Source organism: Sapajus apella, unplaced genomic scaffold (genome assembly GCF_009761245.1).
Source record: "Sapajus apella isolate SASKATOON/1434 unplaced genomic scaffold, GSC_monkey_1.0 scaffold49, whole genome shotgun sequence".
Classification (NCBI taxonomy): Eukaryota; Metazoa; Chordata; class Mammalia; order Primates; family Cebidae; genus Sapajus; species Sapajus apella.
The window spans coordinates 2,638,198-2,656,489 of record NW_022436989.1 but is presented as its reverse complement, the minus strand read 5'-3'; the positions used below and the strand labels follow the sequence as shown (position 1 = coordinate 2,656,489).

At 39.5% G+C, this 18,292-nt stretch overlaps 1 protein-coding gene and 1 long non-coding RNA gene across 3 annotated transcripts in view; one reads left to right on the top strand and one right to left on the bottom strand.

The window, feature by feature from the left end:
- SMYD3 (SET and MYND domain containing 3) overlaps positions 1-18,292 on the bottom strand; it is a 709,642-nt gene that overhangs the window by 315,980 nt on the left and 375,370 nt on the right. Inside the window, exon 1 of one of the 2 annotated variants that reach the window (XM_032242385.1) lies at positions 12,087-14,540. The exons of the other annotated variant lie outside the window; for it this stretch is intronic. Coding sequence (XP_032098276.1) covers positions 12,087-12,089 — 3 coding nt within the window. The 5' untranslated portion in view covers positions 12,090-14,540. Of the gene's footprint in view, positions 1-12,086; positions 14,541-18,292 lie in introns of those variants that run through there. 2 annotated transcript variants of the gene reach the window in all.
- LOC116526121 lies at positions 14,540-16,160 on the top strand. Its single transcript, XR_004257978.1, has 2 exons — positions 14,540-14,675; positions 15,984-16,160. It is a non-coding gene; the product is annotated as an uncharacterized LOC116526121 (long non-coding RNA).

Below are 18,292 nucleotides of genomic sequence, written 5' to 3'. Positions count from 1 at the left end.
AGAGGGCTGTACCACTCCCTGTGAAGTGACAACATACCTTCTGCTTCACGCCCCACTCAGACTTGGATATCTACCTCCTGACCTGTCATATCAACATGATGTAGAGAAATGTCTGGTGTCCTAGACCTAAATCACCTTGTTTGGCACCTGCATCGGCCTTACCTAGTGACAATCTTAAATCTAGCTGGTTTTCTTTGAGAATTTATCTCCTTCCCAAGTGTATTTTGTGATTAAAATTACGTGGTATCAGAAGTACACCACATTAGTTTCGGTTACATTTTACAGAGTCCTGTCCACGTTAAATTTACCTTCTTGCTTTTCCACCATCCTTAGTTTTGTTGTTTTGTTTTTGCTGCAACCCTATTTTTCCTTCCTGTGTCTACTTATTTATAAGTTACCATTACACTGATTTTTATATTTTATTTCCATCAAGATAAACAAGATACAAATACATGCCCTCAAAAAAGGTAATGATTAATCAGGGAAAACTATATCTATACCCACACCCAAAAAGACACCATAATTCAATGTACAGATGCATATCAAGAACAAGAAAAATGATAGCATTAGTTCCAAAACTACTAACCTTCACATTAATATGCCAATAGGTTTATTTCAAATATTCAGTCATTGTCAATCTAAGAAAGTCCTAAATCAAAAGCCCCGTCGGAATGACTTGAGTTTCCCAGTATCCTGCATATGTTCAAAATCCTGCTGTGTGAAGAGAGTTCATAAAGACCAAAAGGCACCAACCATGGACTTTAGGAGAAAATATTTTGTATTTTGTGCATTTAGAAAAAGCCCACTATTTGAACATTTCAATATTTAAAGCCAGTAAGTATGGAGCTATTATTTAGTTTTAAAAATATTTTTTAAAAAAGTTTCCTGTAATATTTTATTTCACTTACAATGTATGAAGATGACAAAATTTTAGAAATTTTCGGAGGTTGAATGCCTTACTTTATCTATATTATTCTAAATTTTACATTATTATGTTCATCACTTAGAATGTGACATTGTATTTCTTTAGACAGTCAGCTACCCTTGTCCTATTAAAATGGTATTTAAATTATAAGTATTTTATTATACTGAACTTTTGAAAAACACATTATATGAAGAAAGATATGTGCAGTTATATGTACATATATATGTACAGATACACACACATTTGTAATCCTTTCAGGCTTACACATAAACACGTTAAAATATTGAAAAGAAGTTCCAAAAATAATGAAAATGTCATTTGCCAAACTATTTTTAGGCAATCTCTGGGAATAGCAGTATTTCTGGTCATTAAAGGAAGAAAATGTGTCATGTTTTGCTTTTCTCCCACCCTTTTCCAGCCAACCTCTTCTAACCAGTCTCCATCTTTAAATAATGCTAGAAACCTACAATAGTTTTCAACTATCAGATTTAATCTCTTTGGTTGTACTAGACTGACAAGTTGAAAATAAATGGTAATAGCCAGTTTGTATTGGGCCTATCTGGCAAGTTAACGTTCAATTTCTCATCTATATTGAAACAAATAATTTGTTTGTTTCATGGCTAGCTATGAAACAGTTCTCTAAATTATTAGTGAAGGGACAGCAAAATTCTACCATTGTATCTACCCATCTGCTTCTCTGTGGCAACAAACTGATTTCCATGGGACACTTGAATAAAGCAAGGCTATCTGTTCAAAAGAAGCAGAACTCCATCCTCGGTAGGCAATGGAACAGTGACTGAAACTGAGTACTAGCACTGTCACCAATGTCCTGAACAATAAAGTTTTAAACCAAAAAGATGTAAATAAAATTTAAGACTAGTTTTGGTTTGGTCCCAATGGGGCTGAGAAAAACTACTGACTGTTAAACACTGGATTCACTGGCAACTGGAGAGAAAAAATTAAAATTCCAACATTATGATGTTAATAATAATTTAATCTGCAGCAACATTCAGGAAGCTGATTAGATGATCCTAATGGGTGATTTAAAACGAAAGGAAAAAAAACACCCTTGGCATAATTTAATTATATCTTCAGACTGAAGCATATTCAAGGGTTTCATGAAAGACCTTCTCATGGCCTTTTAATAGCTCTTTCCAACTCCAATTAACTTGTTAAATGCCAATTCTCATTATCTCATCAGAAATCCAAAGGCAGTCCTTTCTGATTAAATCATTAAATAACTTTAATAGTACAATGACTAGTAAGTATTTATGGACAGCCCAGCACTCATATGCAGCTCTGAATTCTCCATGCCAAGAGAAAAACTGGAGTGGGTGGTTTGAAATAATACTAAATTCTATTCACCTTCGGAATGGGCTAGGTTCTATTTACCTAACATATTCACCCTTCTTAACTGTTTTGCTGGCACTAATATTTAGGAAGACAGACATGGTAGCTCATGCTGGTAGTCCCAGCTACTTCAGACGTTGAGGTAAGAGGATCCCTTGACCCCAGGAGTTCAAGGCTGTGGTGAGCTATGGCTGTGCCATTGCACTCTAGCCTGGTGACAAAGCAAGACCTCAACTCATTAAAAAAAAAAAAAAGTTTATTTTAGATTAGTACAACCTTTTCATACTCTCAATAGACTACAGAAACGATGATTAAGAGGGAGTTCATTTTTGTGGAAAAGCCAGGAAGTTACTGAAGAAATGGGAAAACACATGTCAACTGTGACCTGCCACTGTCTGGCAGCATGAGTCAGATGGCCCCACTCACAAGTCACTCAAAAGTCTGTGGACGTCTCCCCTGAGCCATTACCACACCAGCAGGCAATGCCTATGTCAACCCATACCAAAGCTCACGTTTTCCACAGATCTACCCGCAACCTTTACTTCCTCTTCTCCCACACTGCTTGCTGACTCTCAGGACTGGACAAATCTGGCTCAAGAGACCAGGGTTCTGGTTCAAAGTTCAACCTCGTCACCATCCTCCCAAGACAGAAGACACTCACCTTCAGGGTTGTGAAAAGGTCAGCTCTGCCACATCCTCTTTCCTAGCATTTTCATTTCTCGTATTCCTGAGCATTCTAGGCCAGTACTCCTCTGAGAAAATGAATACAAATCCCCAGAGGACAATCCTCAGCAAACCCAGAGCCTCCTTTGCTTACAAGTTACAGAAAGATCCCACGAATACTCTATTCTCTAAGCGATCTATGCAACTTCTTGTCCATGCAGTCTTACTATGGAGGAGGCTACGATCATGAAGGGAAACTACTTCTCACTATTAAAAAAAATAAAGCACAATCAACAAAAACTACCATTTAGCTTATGCTGTAGGTCACTATAGTAAAGAAACGATCAAGTTTGACCAGGCGCGGTGGCTCACGCCTGTAATCCCAGCACTTTGGGAGGCTGAGGCGGGCGGATCACGAGGTCAAGAGATTGAGACCATCCTGGCCAACATGGAGAAGCCCCATCTCTATTAAAAATACAAAAAGTAGCTGGGTGTGGTGGCGTGTGCCTGTAATCCCAGCTACTCAGGAGGCTAAGGCAGGAGAATCGCTTGAACTGGGGAGGTAGAGGTTACAGTGAGCTGAGATCGAGCCACTGCACTCCAGCCTGGCAACAGAGCAAGACTCCGTCTCAAAAAAAAAAAAAAAAGAAATTATCAAGTTTCAGTGTCTTCCAGGAACTGGATAAATATAACTTTTTTAAATAAATATACCACTAATAATATGTATTTTGAGGGTTTTTTTTTTTTAACAGATTAAGAAGCTTGTAATATGTGAAGTTCTGTCCACAATTTCCTGAGAAGTCAGGGTTGGTTCAGTTTAAAATATGTACTTCTGGCCAGGCTCAGTGGCTCAAGCTTGCAATCCCAGCACTTTGAAAGGCTGAGGCAGGCAGATCATGAGGTCAGGAGTTTGAGACCAGCCTGGCCAACACAGTGAAACCCCACCTCTAACAAAAATACAAAAATTAGCAGGGTATGGTGGTGAGTGCCTGAAATGCCAGCTACTCGGGATGCTGAGGCAGGAGAATTGCTTGAACCCGGGAGGCAGAGGTTGCAGTGACACAAGATCACACCACTGCACCCCAACCTGGGCAACAGAGCTGGACTCTGTCGTCAAAGTGCGTGTGTGTGTGTGTGTGTGTGTGTGTGTGCGCGCGCACTTCCAATTAGAGGCAGCCAAATAAAATTTTTTAATGTGAGAAAATAATTGCAATGCTAGTATAACCCTTTATTTTCCTAGAGCTAAAGTTAGAAAACAGGAACAAATATAAAATTATCACATTAATATCAATGGCTTAGTGGGGACAGGACATTATCCTTTAAATACTGCTTAAAATGCTCCCAGACTCTGCCCATTTATCTGCACCTCTTCCAGCATAGTGTCTGGCACAAAATGAGTGTTCCTTTAACCTCTGCCAATCCCCATCCACATCTTCCAACTGGCAGGGAATTCTCCTAATTAAATGCTACCTGCAGTATTTTTACCATACTCTCAATCATCACAGTGCTTAAAAGCTTAGCTCATAACTGTCTTTTTATACTTTAAAAAATATGGCTTATGTAAATTTTATAAAAATCATTTAACTGTACATTTAAAATGATATTTTATGGCATATAAATTATGCTAATATATGGTTAGGTTCTTGTTCTCAAGTTATTTCTCTTTGCTTCTTTTTATTTAAAAACGTATTCAACACAACAGCTCAAGGTATGAAAAGATTCCCTTTTTCTTTAGTATCTTTTCACTTTTCTTGGTAGACAAGCATATGATAAACATTAACCAGTGACACATAAATTGCCTTATTCTGTCTTCTGAGCTCAATGCGCTGAAAGCAACCCATCTACCTTTTATGTTTGTTGGTAAATTTTAACTGAGGAATTAAACAGGATGCGGTTGTTTGAAATTCTCTTTGTTCCGCCTATGTAAATACCTCCATTATCCATTTTAACAATCTATTCCTAAATGTTGATGATTCCAAAAGTTCTATCCGGCTTTAATTTCTCCACAGACCTTTGTTTATGAGTACATAACTGCCTGCCAAAGCTCTCCAGGAACCCATATGGTTTTCAGAGCTGAAGGCATCATCCTTCTTCCCAACACCCACAGACTCTTAGCAATGCTTCCACTATTGAAGTAGCTCAGGCTTGAACCTGTGTCACCTCGAACCACTTGCCTCTCTCCTGCTTTGTGGATTGAATCCATCTTGATGCCCTACCAATTTTACCTTCTATTTATTAACTCTGTAGTCTATCCCCACTATTTCTGCTCTAGCTGATTCCAATTATTTCTCGCCTGAACCACTGCACTGTCTCCCAGGTGGTGTCCCTTATCCTCTATGTCTCAGATCCCATTCTCCACAATGGCCAGCACAATCCCACTGAACCTCCATTTTGTTTGGTTCACTCCTCCGCTTAAACTCTTCAATGGCTCTTCCACTCTTTCTCACTCAACCACAAATTCTCACACGTAATATGGTACCCAGCTCTGAGAATCTGGCCCAGCCATCTCTTCCCCTAAACTCTACAATCCCTTCTTGGAAAGTCTCTCTTCTTTTCACCAACTAGCACATTCTCATCTCTTAACATTATTCTAGGCAGGGCATGGTGACTCATGCCTGTAACCCCAGTGCTTTGGGAGGCTGAGGCAGGAGGATTGCTTGAGGCCATGAGTGGGAGACTGGCCTGGGCAACAAAGTGAGACCTCATCTCTACAATAAAAGAAAAATAAAAAAACTAATCCTACCTACTCCAGAGGCTGAGGCGGTAGGATCATTTAAACCCAAGTTTTTAAAGCTGCAGTGAGCTATATTACACAAGTGCACTCCGGCCTGGGTAACAGAAGGGGACCCTGTCTCTGTCAAAACAAAAAACAAAAATCGACAACTATTCTCCTCCAGTGACTTTCACAGCCCCATACTCTTAGCAAGATTTGCTAATTTTGCTACAGCTTCTGTGAGTCTAACCACATTGCTATATTTAAGTGCCCGGCCTCCACTTTAGGAAGCGAGCTACCTGAGGGCAGGATTTATGTCTTATATTTCTATCCCTGGCTTATAATACAGTGATCCTTACAAGCTAATCTGTCAACAAATATTGAAGAATGAACAAACAAATATATGGAATTCAAACATGAGAACTAAAGGTGTACATCAGAAAACTATATGTCAAAGATTCTAGCTGTTATAATATAGAAGGCCCCGCCACATTCCCTAATGCAAATTTATATTTTTCCACTGTCCTTAATTTTAATTCTTACACTATAATGTTGATTATGTTGAGAATATTACAGCCATCGAGAGTGATACTTCTCTCTCTTCTTGAATGCAAAAATCACCTGTATCTTCATCCACAGGAAAACATGTCCCTCCCTGTGATTCAGTTTGTCCATGTAAAAGAAAAAGCTCCTGCTCCTCACCTGGCCCCTCTCTCTTCCCAAACCCACTCATTCACTTTCACCTCTGAGACAGTCCGCAGATTTCTTCCCTCCTCTAAATTCCCAGAGCCACTGCTATTGTTCAGGTCATTATCACCTCTCACTTAGACTATTTTGACAACCTCTTAACCAATCTCTTCTCCTCTAGTCTCTCCTTTTAGTAATCCACTCTTTATATTGCCTGGACTCTAACCAAAACCATCATGCCTTAAAATTTTTTCAGGTGAGTAAGGAAAAGCTCAAAATCATTAGTGTGAAAATCAAAGCCTTATGCTGTCTTGCTCCATTCTGCCTTTCTAACCTTACTTCCCTGGGTGAATTCTAGAACCCAACCATCTGCTGATCACTCTTCATCAAGCTGTGGCGTGCCATCTCTCTTCACTTTGGCTCATGCTTTTTTCCTTTGATTTTATCCCTCTGTCAACCGGAAAAATCTGTACTCATCCTTCAAGAAAATCTAGTTCAGATGAGCCACTTTCAACCTGCCCAATTACAAATCATGACTATTTTCAGGGTTCCTGTAGTATTTATCTTACAAGCCTGGTATGGAACACAAACTATTAGTTCTAGCCCGACTCTAAAATGAAAACTCCTTTGAAAGAAAAGTCTATGAATTACACATCTTTGAGTATTTACTGGCTAAGATAAAGCCAGAGGCAAAACAAGTGCTAAAAAGAAAAAATGCTTGTGAATTAAATATCTTCATTACATAACAAACCCTCAAAGGCAAGAACAGTCTTATTGATTTTCAGGAACACCTAACAAAGTTCCAGGATGAAGACAAATTTGTGGCCTCAAAGAATTACCCACTTGTAAGAGCAAATATGCAGAATTAGGTAAATGATTTAACATAAAATACTGTGAAAACATAAATATGTCCAAAATGATTTAAACATTTAATATGAAACATTCATGGCATACAAAGACTAGAACACTGTTACTCAGAGTATGTTATTCACTGGAGACAGCTATGGGTCCACTGTGAGATCAGAACCAAAATAAAGAATAAGTATTCAGAAACTTTTATAGCAATGCGACACAGCTGATACATGCAAATGCAAGATCAGTGGGCTTGTCTCACTGAAGAAGGTATAGGCTGATTAGGGTCTCATGGAACTTGTGTATAAGTGACACACAGGGCAAGAGCTGCAGGTGGGTCATTTTGCAATAGGACAATATTTGTCTGTGATAGACTGGAAACAGGAAGAAAAAAAAACACAAGGCTTTCGCAAGATAGTTTAAAAAGCAAAGGGAGTAAAATAAGAAATTCCATTGTACCAGAACCATTTTCTTCATATTTACCTTCTATATTCGCTTGAGACCTTTCCTCCCCATGATAAACAATTACAGATACAGCTGAAACCAACTCTATGTCCTTCCCCAACCCTTGTGTTCCCCTTCCTGCACCTATGTCATTTTTTAAATAGGCTACTGTCAAAGGAAAAGCAGAGCTAGATAGTAGAGATAAAAATATTTTTAAATCAGGACTACAGCAATGGGGAGAAAGAGATCTCAGTCAGGACCCCAGCCTCAATTCCGGACATAGCATGGGCAAGTGGGAATTTATAGCCAAAGAGCAGGATGGGAGTCAGTGAATGAAAATTATTAAGAGGAAAAACCACAGGCATGGGGAGATTCTGACTACACCATCCTAACAGAATTCTTGCTGAAGATAGGCCAAGATGATCAGACATCATCCCAGGGAGGATAAGGAACCCCATCAGATATTGAGGATGATCAGACATGAAGGATTGGGGTTCTGGCTAAATTGACTTAGCAGTGTTCTTGCCAAAATGAGATTCTATAAGGAAGTACACAGATGGGCCCTGCTGGGGACAGAGTTCGGGAGCCTGACTAAAGTTTAGTCAAGCAAAGAATCTCTGTGAGCACTACATCCTGTTTAGTAGAATGAAACTTTCCTGTTGAGGAGTAGGGTAATGTTTCCTTTCACCAAAAAAACACTAAAAATCAACAATGATAAATGCTAGTGTGAAGACTCTAGTACATTAAATATTATGTGAAAACGTGCTGTGCCCCCTTATCTGTGACCCTTCAGCCATAACTGATACAACTAAACTCCTGAACTCCACATGAAAGGACCTCTGCTGCCTCAACCTTTACAGGGAGAAACACCTTACTGCAATGTCTGATATCTGGAAGAAAGGTTAAACAGTATGTTGTATGGCTGTAGAAAGAATAACTCAGACAACTGATCTATTACTAATAAAACAGACTAAGAGCAATGGGCTGATAAGACTTAACTACAAAGGATGCTTATTCCAATGCTAGAGGTTACCTTGGAGAAGACACACAGAGGGAAGAAATGCTTGTAGCAACAGGTGGAAAGCAATGGGCTTTCCATGGCTAATCAAATGGGCACATGCAATGCCAACATACTCCTGAAATTCAAACCTTCTATTTTTGCATTGCTGTCAACTCATTTCCAAAACATCCACTGCTAATCAAACTCGTGTGGCTGCCACCTTATCGAAACTTCGCAAAACTTTAATTTCAGCCTCATGAGCCCTGCAGCTGTAAATTAATTAAATGAAATTTACAAACATTATGCATTGAGATAAAGCACTTTCAAAGTCCTTTCCCTATTCAGTTGTCTTAGCTGCCTAGCATACCAGTCTTGCTTGACATGAGTTCAGAGCCCCTGGAAACCTTCCTAATCCTACTCTCTAGGCCTTGTGCCTATTCATGGAACCATGTTAACCCATATCCGGAAAATTAACAAACCTCAGATGGGTTTAAGCACTCAAAAGCCTCCTGATACTTCTTGCCATTCATTATATTGTAGACATCCTTTGCAATAGGAGAATCCTCCTCAAAAGACCACAACAGCAGCAGATAAAATCCCTGAGGTTATAAGCATACAACAAAAAGTCTAATTTAAGATTACTGCAGACTAAAGCTGAAGCCGGGAATTAAATCTGCTGAAGGGGCAATTGCTTATGCCTTGCTTTAATACAGATAGTACCAAAACTGATTTCTGAACTTACCCATTTCACAAAGAGAGTGCAAAATTATCACGGTTTTTAAAAAGCAAGGTGAGTGAAACTAATTGCTCCCATATCTGCCAACTGTACAAATGAGTCCACTATCAGTGGTTATATACATCACACTGACAGTGAGAGGACAGAAGACCATTAACTTTCTGAAATAAGAAGTCCTGATATACTCAGGTGCCATAAGTCACTGAGGATTTCCATCCTAAGTGAAAGAAGAATTGAAACATCTTCCCTTTGGTGGGTTTTCACAGCACAACTGCCACACCTTCCAGCTGACATCTAGTCTTTTACCTTCCCTTTTCATCAATTTTATCAGCATCTGGAAGCCCTCTGTTCTATGTGGAGCCATGGGGGCAATGGAGACAGTTTCAAAGCTTCTGTCTCATGTCAGAAAACCTGAGTCTAAAACAACCTCTAATATTAACTACTATGGGACTTGTATAGATTCCTTAAACTCTCTGAAACACTGTTTTCAACAGCAAAGTGAGGGGAAAAACAACTCTCAAGTAGGGTTAGTATGAATGTGAAATAAAAGAAAGTCATGCAAGAGTTGGGCACACAACAGGCCCTCAAAAAGAATTCTGCAATGTAAATGTATCTGTTTTTTCTTTCTTTAGAAAATAAACAGAAAATGGGGCCAACATATCTCACTGCAGATTGCTCTTTAAATATGTGACCTCATGCCAAAAGCAGACAAGTTCACAAAGAGATTATTTTTCTAATTTAATCACAGAAAAGACTAGAATATCAGGTAGTTGGTGGCTACAGAAGTGGCTGCTTCCCACTCAAGTAAGGAATGGATAGAATAAGTCCTTGAAGTAAACGCTCATGTTTTCCCTTAGTAATTCCAGACAGTGGGGAAATTAGCTCATTCAAACAAAGTTTATTAAATAAATAAAATCCCAGCACTTGTCTCTTTAGACAAAAAGCAGATGGAAACAATACAAAAGACTGCTAATGCTTTGGCCGAATCCCTCTTCCAAATGCCATTTACAAAAGCCCACCAGACCTCCAGCTGCGATGATGCCACGGGAACCCCGATGGCAATTATAAGTGTATTTAACTCAAGACCAGAAACACCAGAGTAATTTTTTTTTCAGAGTAATTTTTATAGACCAAAAAACTTCCAAATAAATAAATCTAGAAAGGAATTAGTGTTTATACCACAGAGACAGGTTCAAACAGCCAAATTTGAAGAAAAAACATATATGTATATGTCAACTTAATCACGTAATCTCTGAACAATAATAACTTTATTGAGTTGTCACTAAGGAAAGAGCAAAATCTTTAAAAGAGCATTAAGAGATTATACCCTCCCATAATTAACATTCCCAAAATCCATCCAGTCTCTCAAGCTCATCCTCTTCAACAATCTTTGCTTGACTGAGTTCCAGATCTACCTCTTAAACACCATTCAAATTGATTCTGACATCACAATCACTGCCTGCTTCCCAATACTTACTTGCCCTATACCCTTCTATTATAAATGCTTCCCAATCAGCCTCCCCACTTTTCATTCTATTCACCACTTAGTTACTAGAATATTTTTCTCAACCACGAATCTGACTTCATTCCTTTTCTTTAAAACCTTCTGTAGTTCCTGTTGGGTACAGGATAAAGGTCAGACAACTTAGTATAGCCCAGCTTAGTCCAGCTAGCAAAGCAAATACTGGCTTTATTTCCCACAAGCAACCTACGACAAAGACAACACACTGAACTCAGTATTTGCAGACCACCATCCTCCCTCAGGCCTCCACTTCTTTGCACAAGCTCTTCTCTTTCTCAGAAGGTCCTTTCCCCTTCTCCAGTTGGTACAGCCAATTCTTCCTCTTCCTTCTAATGCACCATCTTCTGTGCAGTCTTCTTTGCCTCTAGGTAGGGTTACATCTTTGCTCTGTGTCTCTACAACACTATTCATATGCCATGAAACTGAACTCATTATATATTGGTATAATTTTATTTGTCTTTTTTCTTCCTAGACTGTAAGCTCCTGGAGTTCAGGTACCATTTCTTAATCACCTTTCAGAACCTACCACAATGAATGACACAAAGACTGCATTTCATAAAAATTTGATGAACGAAACACTCTAAATGCTACTCTAATGAAGAAAATTACTGCCTATTTGATTGGAGCTGTACCATGTTACAAAGGTAAAAATATATTTAGTCTTAATAAAGAAATACTGTCATAGTCCTGGAAACAGCCCACATACAATATTTTTTATAAATGGATCCCTTACCATTCAACTATACAAATTTACTTAAGAGTAGCCCTACAGCAGTCACTTTGCAGTTTGCAATTCATTTGAGGTTTGAAGCTAGCTCAAGGGAAAACAACATTAGTATTAACAAACTTATTTTTAAGTTTAAGATCAGATTTTAAGGAAAAATAAATAAATAAATAAAGTATGTTCCAAGAGTCTAAAGGAATAAAAAAAAAAAACTGCCCCCCTGTAGCTATAATTTCTTTATGGATGAGAAACCCTTAATTGCTTGCTGGCTTCCAAGAAACCCATTAACCTACATTTAAAACCTCAGCTTTCATCAAGAACAGCCTCACACATCCTGCTCTCATGGGACAAGAAATAGAACCCTCTGACCTAGTTCTCAATTATTACCAAACTACAGATGACCAATCTCCTGGTCTCCAGGTCTGTCTATTTTACTGAAATAAATTCCTTCCGGAGCTACAGGTACCTACCATGGGGCTGTGCAGATGGAAAGCAGCCCAGTCTTACTGTGAGGATGTCAGTCTGCCATCTGAGAACAAGGAGGAAGAAGCAGAGAACTGGCCAAGACCTCAGAGTAAGTGAGTCCTTTTTGCAGGCTCCCAGGACCCCCCATCATGTTACAGGAAGGCAGAATTATTTGAGATAAGGATAGGAGCTGAAATAAGCAGTAGTAATATTGGTTAAAAGTTGGTGCTTCAGCCGCAGCCACAATGGATAATGTCTCTTCAGTTATAAATCCAAGCTATTTCTCATTTGGCAACGTACACTTACACCAAAACTGGCAAACTCTTGGAAGTGGCAGACCTCGGCAACAAGTGAACGGAATCTGTGAACTACAGCACATGCCACTGAGTAAGGGCTGTACATCTAGAAATAAGAAATTAGGTTCTTTCTTGGCTCAGCATCTAACTAGATGTGTGGTCTTAGACAAGTCATTTAGCCATTGGGGATTCAGTCTCTTCATCTGCAATGACTTCAATTAGATGATCTCTTAGGTCCCTAAGGTCCCTACAGTTAGGTCCAGGATCAGGTTCCAGCCTAGGCAGACATCCATTGGGAGTGGGTGGATGAATGCAGATAGCTGAAAGAACACTCAGGGAGCCATAGGTAGGTGAAACACAGTTTTATTCAGCAGCTCTCTAGCACAGTTTGTCTCTGTCTCAACTGTCTGCTCCAGCCACTCCCTGCACAGCTGCTCTGCTGGCTCTCCCTTCGGGATCAGCAGCTTAACTCTTTCCCTCTGGGCACAAGCAAGCTGAGCTGTGTCCTGGCTCCCCGCTGCAAGATGAACAGATCTGGCTCTCTCTTTCTTTGGGTGCAAGTGTGCCTGTACAGTGCCACCAGGGCAATTATACCTTTTACAGACAATAGTGGCGTAGAGCCAAGTTACGGCCTTCCCATGTTATGGCTACATAGCTGTGTTTATATTATATTTGGAGTTGTGCGCCTATGCTACAAACTCTCTGAGTCACCCAGGATGTTTACCTCAGCCTATCCTGCCTGGCTGCAGTGCAGCCATGTTCCTTATACCTATGAATTCAAAAGTACTATAGTTCCATGTTAAGGTTTCTAAACCATGAATATTAATAGAATTTAGGATTTTATATATTTCTCATTTAAATTTAGGAGAAAACTCTTCATTAGGACATTTCTGCTTTCATTGTCCATAAGATAAATCACCAAATCCTTGTGCAAAGAGAAACAAATATAAACTACGTTGGAAATGACAAGTGAGCCTTACCAAGGACCCTGACCCATGCATAATATCTTAGTATAGCATATATATATATAGTATATAACAGAAACATGCCGTGGGCTTTCAAATCCTCTGCAAGAGCTCATTATAAGTTGCATGCCCCAAAGAAGGCAACTCACATACTTAGGTTTTTCCAAATAGAATCCACGTGCTTTCAAACCAGTGATGCTCTCCAAGGGATCCCATATGGCACTTGGTCTTGCCAGTGCCAACTTCAGTTCTACTAAACTTAATGCCCTCTTATTTTGACTCAAGAATAAATTATCTCACTGGCTACTCACGTGGTCCAGTATGGCAAAATAAAAAGCCACACTGAGCAAGCAGTGGTTCTTTCCATGTTATACAAGCAAGAAATGCCTACGAAGACAGACTTGAGCGCAGTCTGAAGAGTCTTTTGCTTTGCCTTAACACTCTTCTTCTGGATATCTTTGCTGAAAAAGAAGTCTACTCAAGGTGTGTGTCTTTCCTCTGTATGAGCTCTTTGGCCTCAGGAAGCCTGGTTTCATTCATGTGATAATGTTTTTACACAGCTTAATACTAAACTATAAGATCCTGCCTTCTGGACTCCTACAAGGGCATGCAAAAGTCCCCCCAAATCACCAAAGCGCTGTACGTCCCCTTTGCATCCCACAGCATTCTGCTAGTTTATGTAATACCACAATGACAGTTACCTGGAGTAGACCAATAACAGTGCTTTCTCCCAGACTACTTCACCATGTGAAGTAAACAGTACAGTCAGCAGTAAGTCTGCCCGGTCTATGGCTAATACAAGACCTTGCTTATGACACACTTCCAGAGCTGCTTATTGGTCAACTGTTAATTCATACAGACTGCACAGAAATTCATTTTGGAGCAACATTACTTGTTTTACATTATGCTTAACCTTGAAAAGGATTCTAGTTTTTCAGTGAGGGATGCTTATCCTGGATAGATGCATACTCCCTACAAACATGAAACTGGTAAGTTCACTAAAGATTTCTCAAGAGCCACCAAGCTAGCAAAAGTAGCAACCAAATTATATTCTATACTCTGCCCTTCACAGCAACCTTCTTAATGCTGAAGTGTTTAATTCGTAGAATGACTGACTTATTTTCAATAGATTAAGGCTATACTGCATATTTTAACTCTCTCCAAATCTATACTTTGAGATAATTTCTTCAAAAGGTAAGAGCAATCACCACTCAGAAGAGGAAGCCATCCATTTTCCTGAGGCTGTCAAAATTTGAGCTGTTTCCCATTGGATTTCCACTGACAGTTACGAAAAAATTCAGAATCTGTCAATTTTGAAAGAAATTTAAAAGTGGTAACATGTTCTTTTTTTTTTTTTTTTTTTTTTTTCTTTTTGAGACAGAATTTCGCTCTTGTTACCCAGGCTGGAGTGCAATGGCGCAATCTCGGCTCACTGCAACCTCCGCCTCCTGGGTTCAGGCAATTCTCCTGCCTCAGCCTCCTGAGCAGCTGGGATTACAGGCACGTGCCACCATGCCCAGCTGATTTTTTGTATTTTTAGTAGAGACGGGGTTTCACCATGTTGACCAGGATAGTCTCGATCTCTTGACCTCGTGATCCACCCGCCTCGGCCTCCCAAAGTGCTGGGATTACAGGCTTGAGCCACCGCACCTGGCTAAAAGTGGTAACATGTTCTTATAAATCTATGTTAAAATTTGGGTATAATTATTGTATATTTTGATTGCTTTATTTGCTTTCCTCCAAATCATTTCTTTACTAAATTCTCCTAAATTAGCTTAATAATTAGGTTTTCTTCAGGAGAAATCTATTGGTTATACACATAAATTGCTAACAAAAAAGGGATCAGAGCTAAATGAATCCAGTTTTTCTTCCTTCATTTCCTATAAGACAAGGCTACTGAATAATTTACACTGTGAATAATGTGTATTTTGAAAACCCAAGCTTAGAATAGTAATATTTTGTTTCACCATCAAAAGACAAAGCAAAAAATAAAAATAAAAAACAGACTACACTAATGTACTTTTTAAAATATACTTGGAAAAGAAAGGAAACCATTTCATTTAATGCTACCTTATAAAACAGAAATGCCAGTATATTTTTACAGAAATAATTCAGCTTCTTGATGTTTAAAAACACTAATGAAGACCAAACTTTTTAGAATTATTTCACAAAAATAGAATAAATTTAATAAAAAGAGACAACCCCAGATTTTCCACTAGAATTGCTGCCAAGGGAAATATGCGTTTTAAGAATCAAGGCTTAGAATTGCTTTTCACTTAGTAGAATAAGATTTATCAGCAACCTGAAAAAATATGTAAAGCATCAGCAAATTCTATTTAGACAGCTACAAACTAGGTAAATTACTAAAAAGTGTTACATGAAGATAAAGTTAGTTTTGGTAAGAAGAAATGTTTAAATTAATATTTGCTCTTAGATGTTTGCTGACAGATAAAAAAGAGAACTTCATTTTTACCAAGTAATCCAAAGTATAAAAAAGTATCATTTTAGTACTGCACTGCTTTTGTTAAAATGGTACAAGGAGTAAAAGAGGATGTGTTCTAAACGTCCTTAAATGGGAAAGCTGTAGTTTATCACATTGTATTATCACTTTCTATTTGCACAGTATTTGTTTCTCCCACAGAGAATGAGGTTCCTGTGGACAAAAGCATCTGCTTCCTGCTCATCCTATCTCTTCCGCATCTGAATGGTCATGACTGGAACATAGGCAGACTTTTAAAGTATGGCAATTTACAACCTCATAATCGAATCTTTTAGAAAGAGGGTATGGGTAACAATAAACGTATGTGCTGAGAAATGACCAACTCATTGTACTCTTTTGCAGGCTTCCGATTCTGTGCTGACTCATCCTCAGTAAGACTAAGTGTGGCCATCCTCTTAGCACTCCTTGTAAACCTATTTAGGAATCCACAAAAGAAAGAGAAGACCACCAGGCAGATTGGTGATGGTATTTCTTGGGGACGTTATGCAGTTTTTCATAGTGAAGCCTACAACTTAGATTTGCAGCACTAACAGAACTCCATTATCGCAAAGAGAGAAAACACTAATTTCAGATGGGCTCTGACAGGGGACAATTTTAAGAATTCATAGAGAGACACTTCAGTGACCAGCCAGGATGTAATAACGGAAACTGGATTTACCCTTGCATGTGAACACCAACGTCCGGTGGTTTTCATGATACTGAACAAGAACAGCAATCACTGTGAGACTGGGAAATAAACAAAAGGACTGCCCCAATTTACTGATTAAGAAAGTTTCTAGACCACAGTGAAGGTAGGTAGTGTGGAGTCCTGCTAAGGTAAGTTAGCAACAAGGAGGAGGCCGGCCCCAGAAGTGGGAGAACAATTGTTCTGAGAGACAGCTAATCACAAACAACCTACTTGTACATCATCCTGTTCCCAAATACCTTGCTCTGCATGTAGCCCCAGCAGCCCAATCCCATCTGCACATAGCCCTCCGGGCATGGTCCTATAAAACGTCCCTTCGGTCCCTGCCTCTTGGCAGACAGCCTCTTCTCTGCTGTGCTGCCCATTGCTACCTTGCAATGTACTTTCCCTCTAATAAACTTGGTTTTAACTCACTACTGTTTCAGTAAATTATTTTACTGCCCATGAAGCCTGCCTAGCCAGCCACATAACAGGTAGAAGCAAGGTGGAGCCTGAAGGAGTCCTTGAGTTAAGGTGACAAAGTTGAGAGTACAGGGAGGCCAAAGAGGCTAGACTTTACAGGTCAGAATACTAGAGAGGAAAGAACTGCACAGGCAGAGAATTAAAAATCTGCCAAAGGTCAACCTTCAATTTTCAATGGAGTACTAATCAGTACAAGCACGTGAAGACACTACCTGAAGCTAGGGACAGGAGCAACTGAAAGAGTCAGAGGTAACAGTAGCAGGTACTCAAATAAGACCAAGAATAGTGCCTGCTCCCATCAACCAAAGTAGAAAACCTCAAGGCTCAAGGGGTATTAAATAGAAGACCCAAAGAGTCTTGCCTCAGTAACTTGCCCTACACTGAATACTGCTCTGGTCTCCCCCAAGAAATGTGAAAAGCAAGACTCCTACACACACTAAATAAAACTGTTTCCAAATAACTTCACTGTATTCCAGGAAAAAAACCTCAAGAACAGTTTCAGGGATACAAAAATATCTAGTAAAAGATAAAATAACACCTGGCATTCAGTCCAAAGTTACAGCTTCAAGAGGACAAATACACATTCAGGGAAAGCGTATTATGGTTTCACTGGGCGGCTGCAAACTGTCACTGGTCAGTTGTCCCCCAATGTCACAGATGAGGTCACAGATGACAGAAAAAATGGTTCTTGAAGAAATCAGACATATTACTTTTACACAACTAGCACTCATCAAATAACAACCACCATACAGAGAGAGAATGAGATGACTAGCATGGGAAAGAGATAAGACCAGATGAGTCACTAAATGCTTTCAGCAAGAATTAACTGTAATCCTGACAGGGCACAGCGGCTCACACCTGTAATCCCAGCACTTTGGGAGGATGAGTTGGGCAGATCATCTGAGGTCAGGAGTTTGAGACCAGCCTGGCCAACATGGTGAAACCCTGTCTCTACTAAAAATACAAAAATTAGCTGGGCGTGGTGCTGCATGCCTGTAATCCCAGCTACTCGGAAAGCTGAGGCGCAATAACAGCTTGAACCTGGGAGGCAGAGGTTGCTGCGAGCTGAGACCACATCATTGCACTCCAGCCTGGGCAACAAGAGCAAAACTCTGTCTCAAAAAAAAGAATTAACTGTAATCCTATACCTCAAGCACCCTGAGATAGAGAGAGAGAGAGAGAGAGAGAGAGAGAGACAGACTCACAGACACACACCCACACCCACCCACCCACACACACACACACACACACACACACACACACACACTTATTTTCTGCTAAATACTATGCCATGCTATAAATC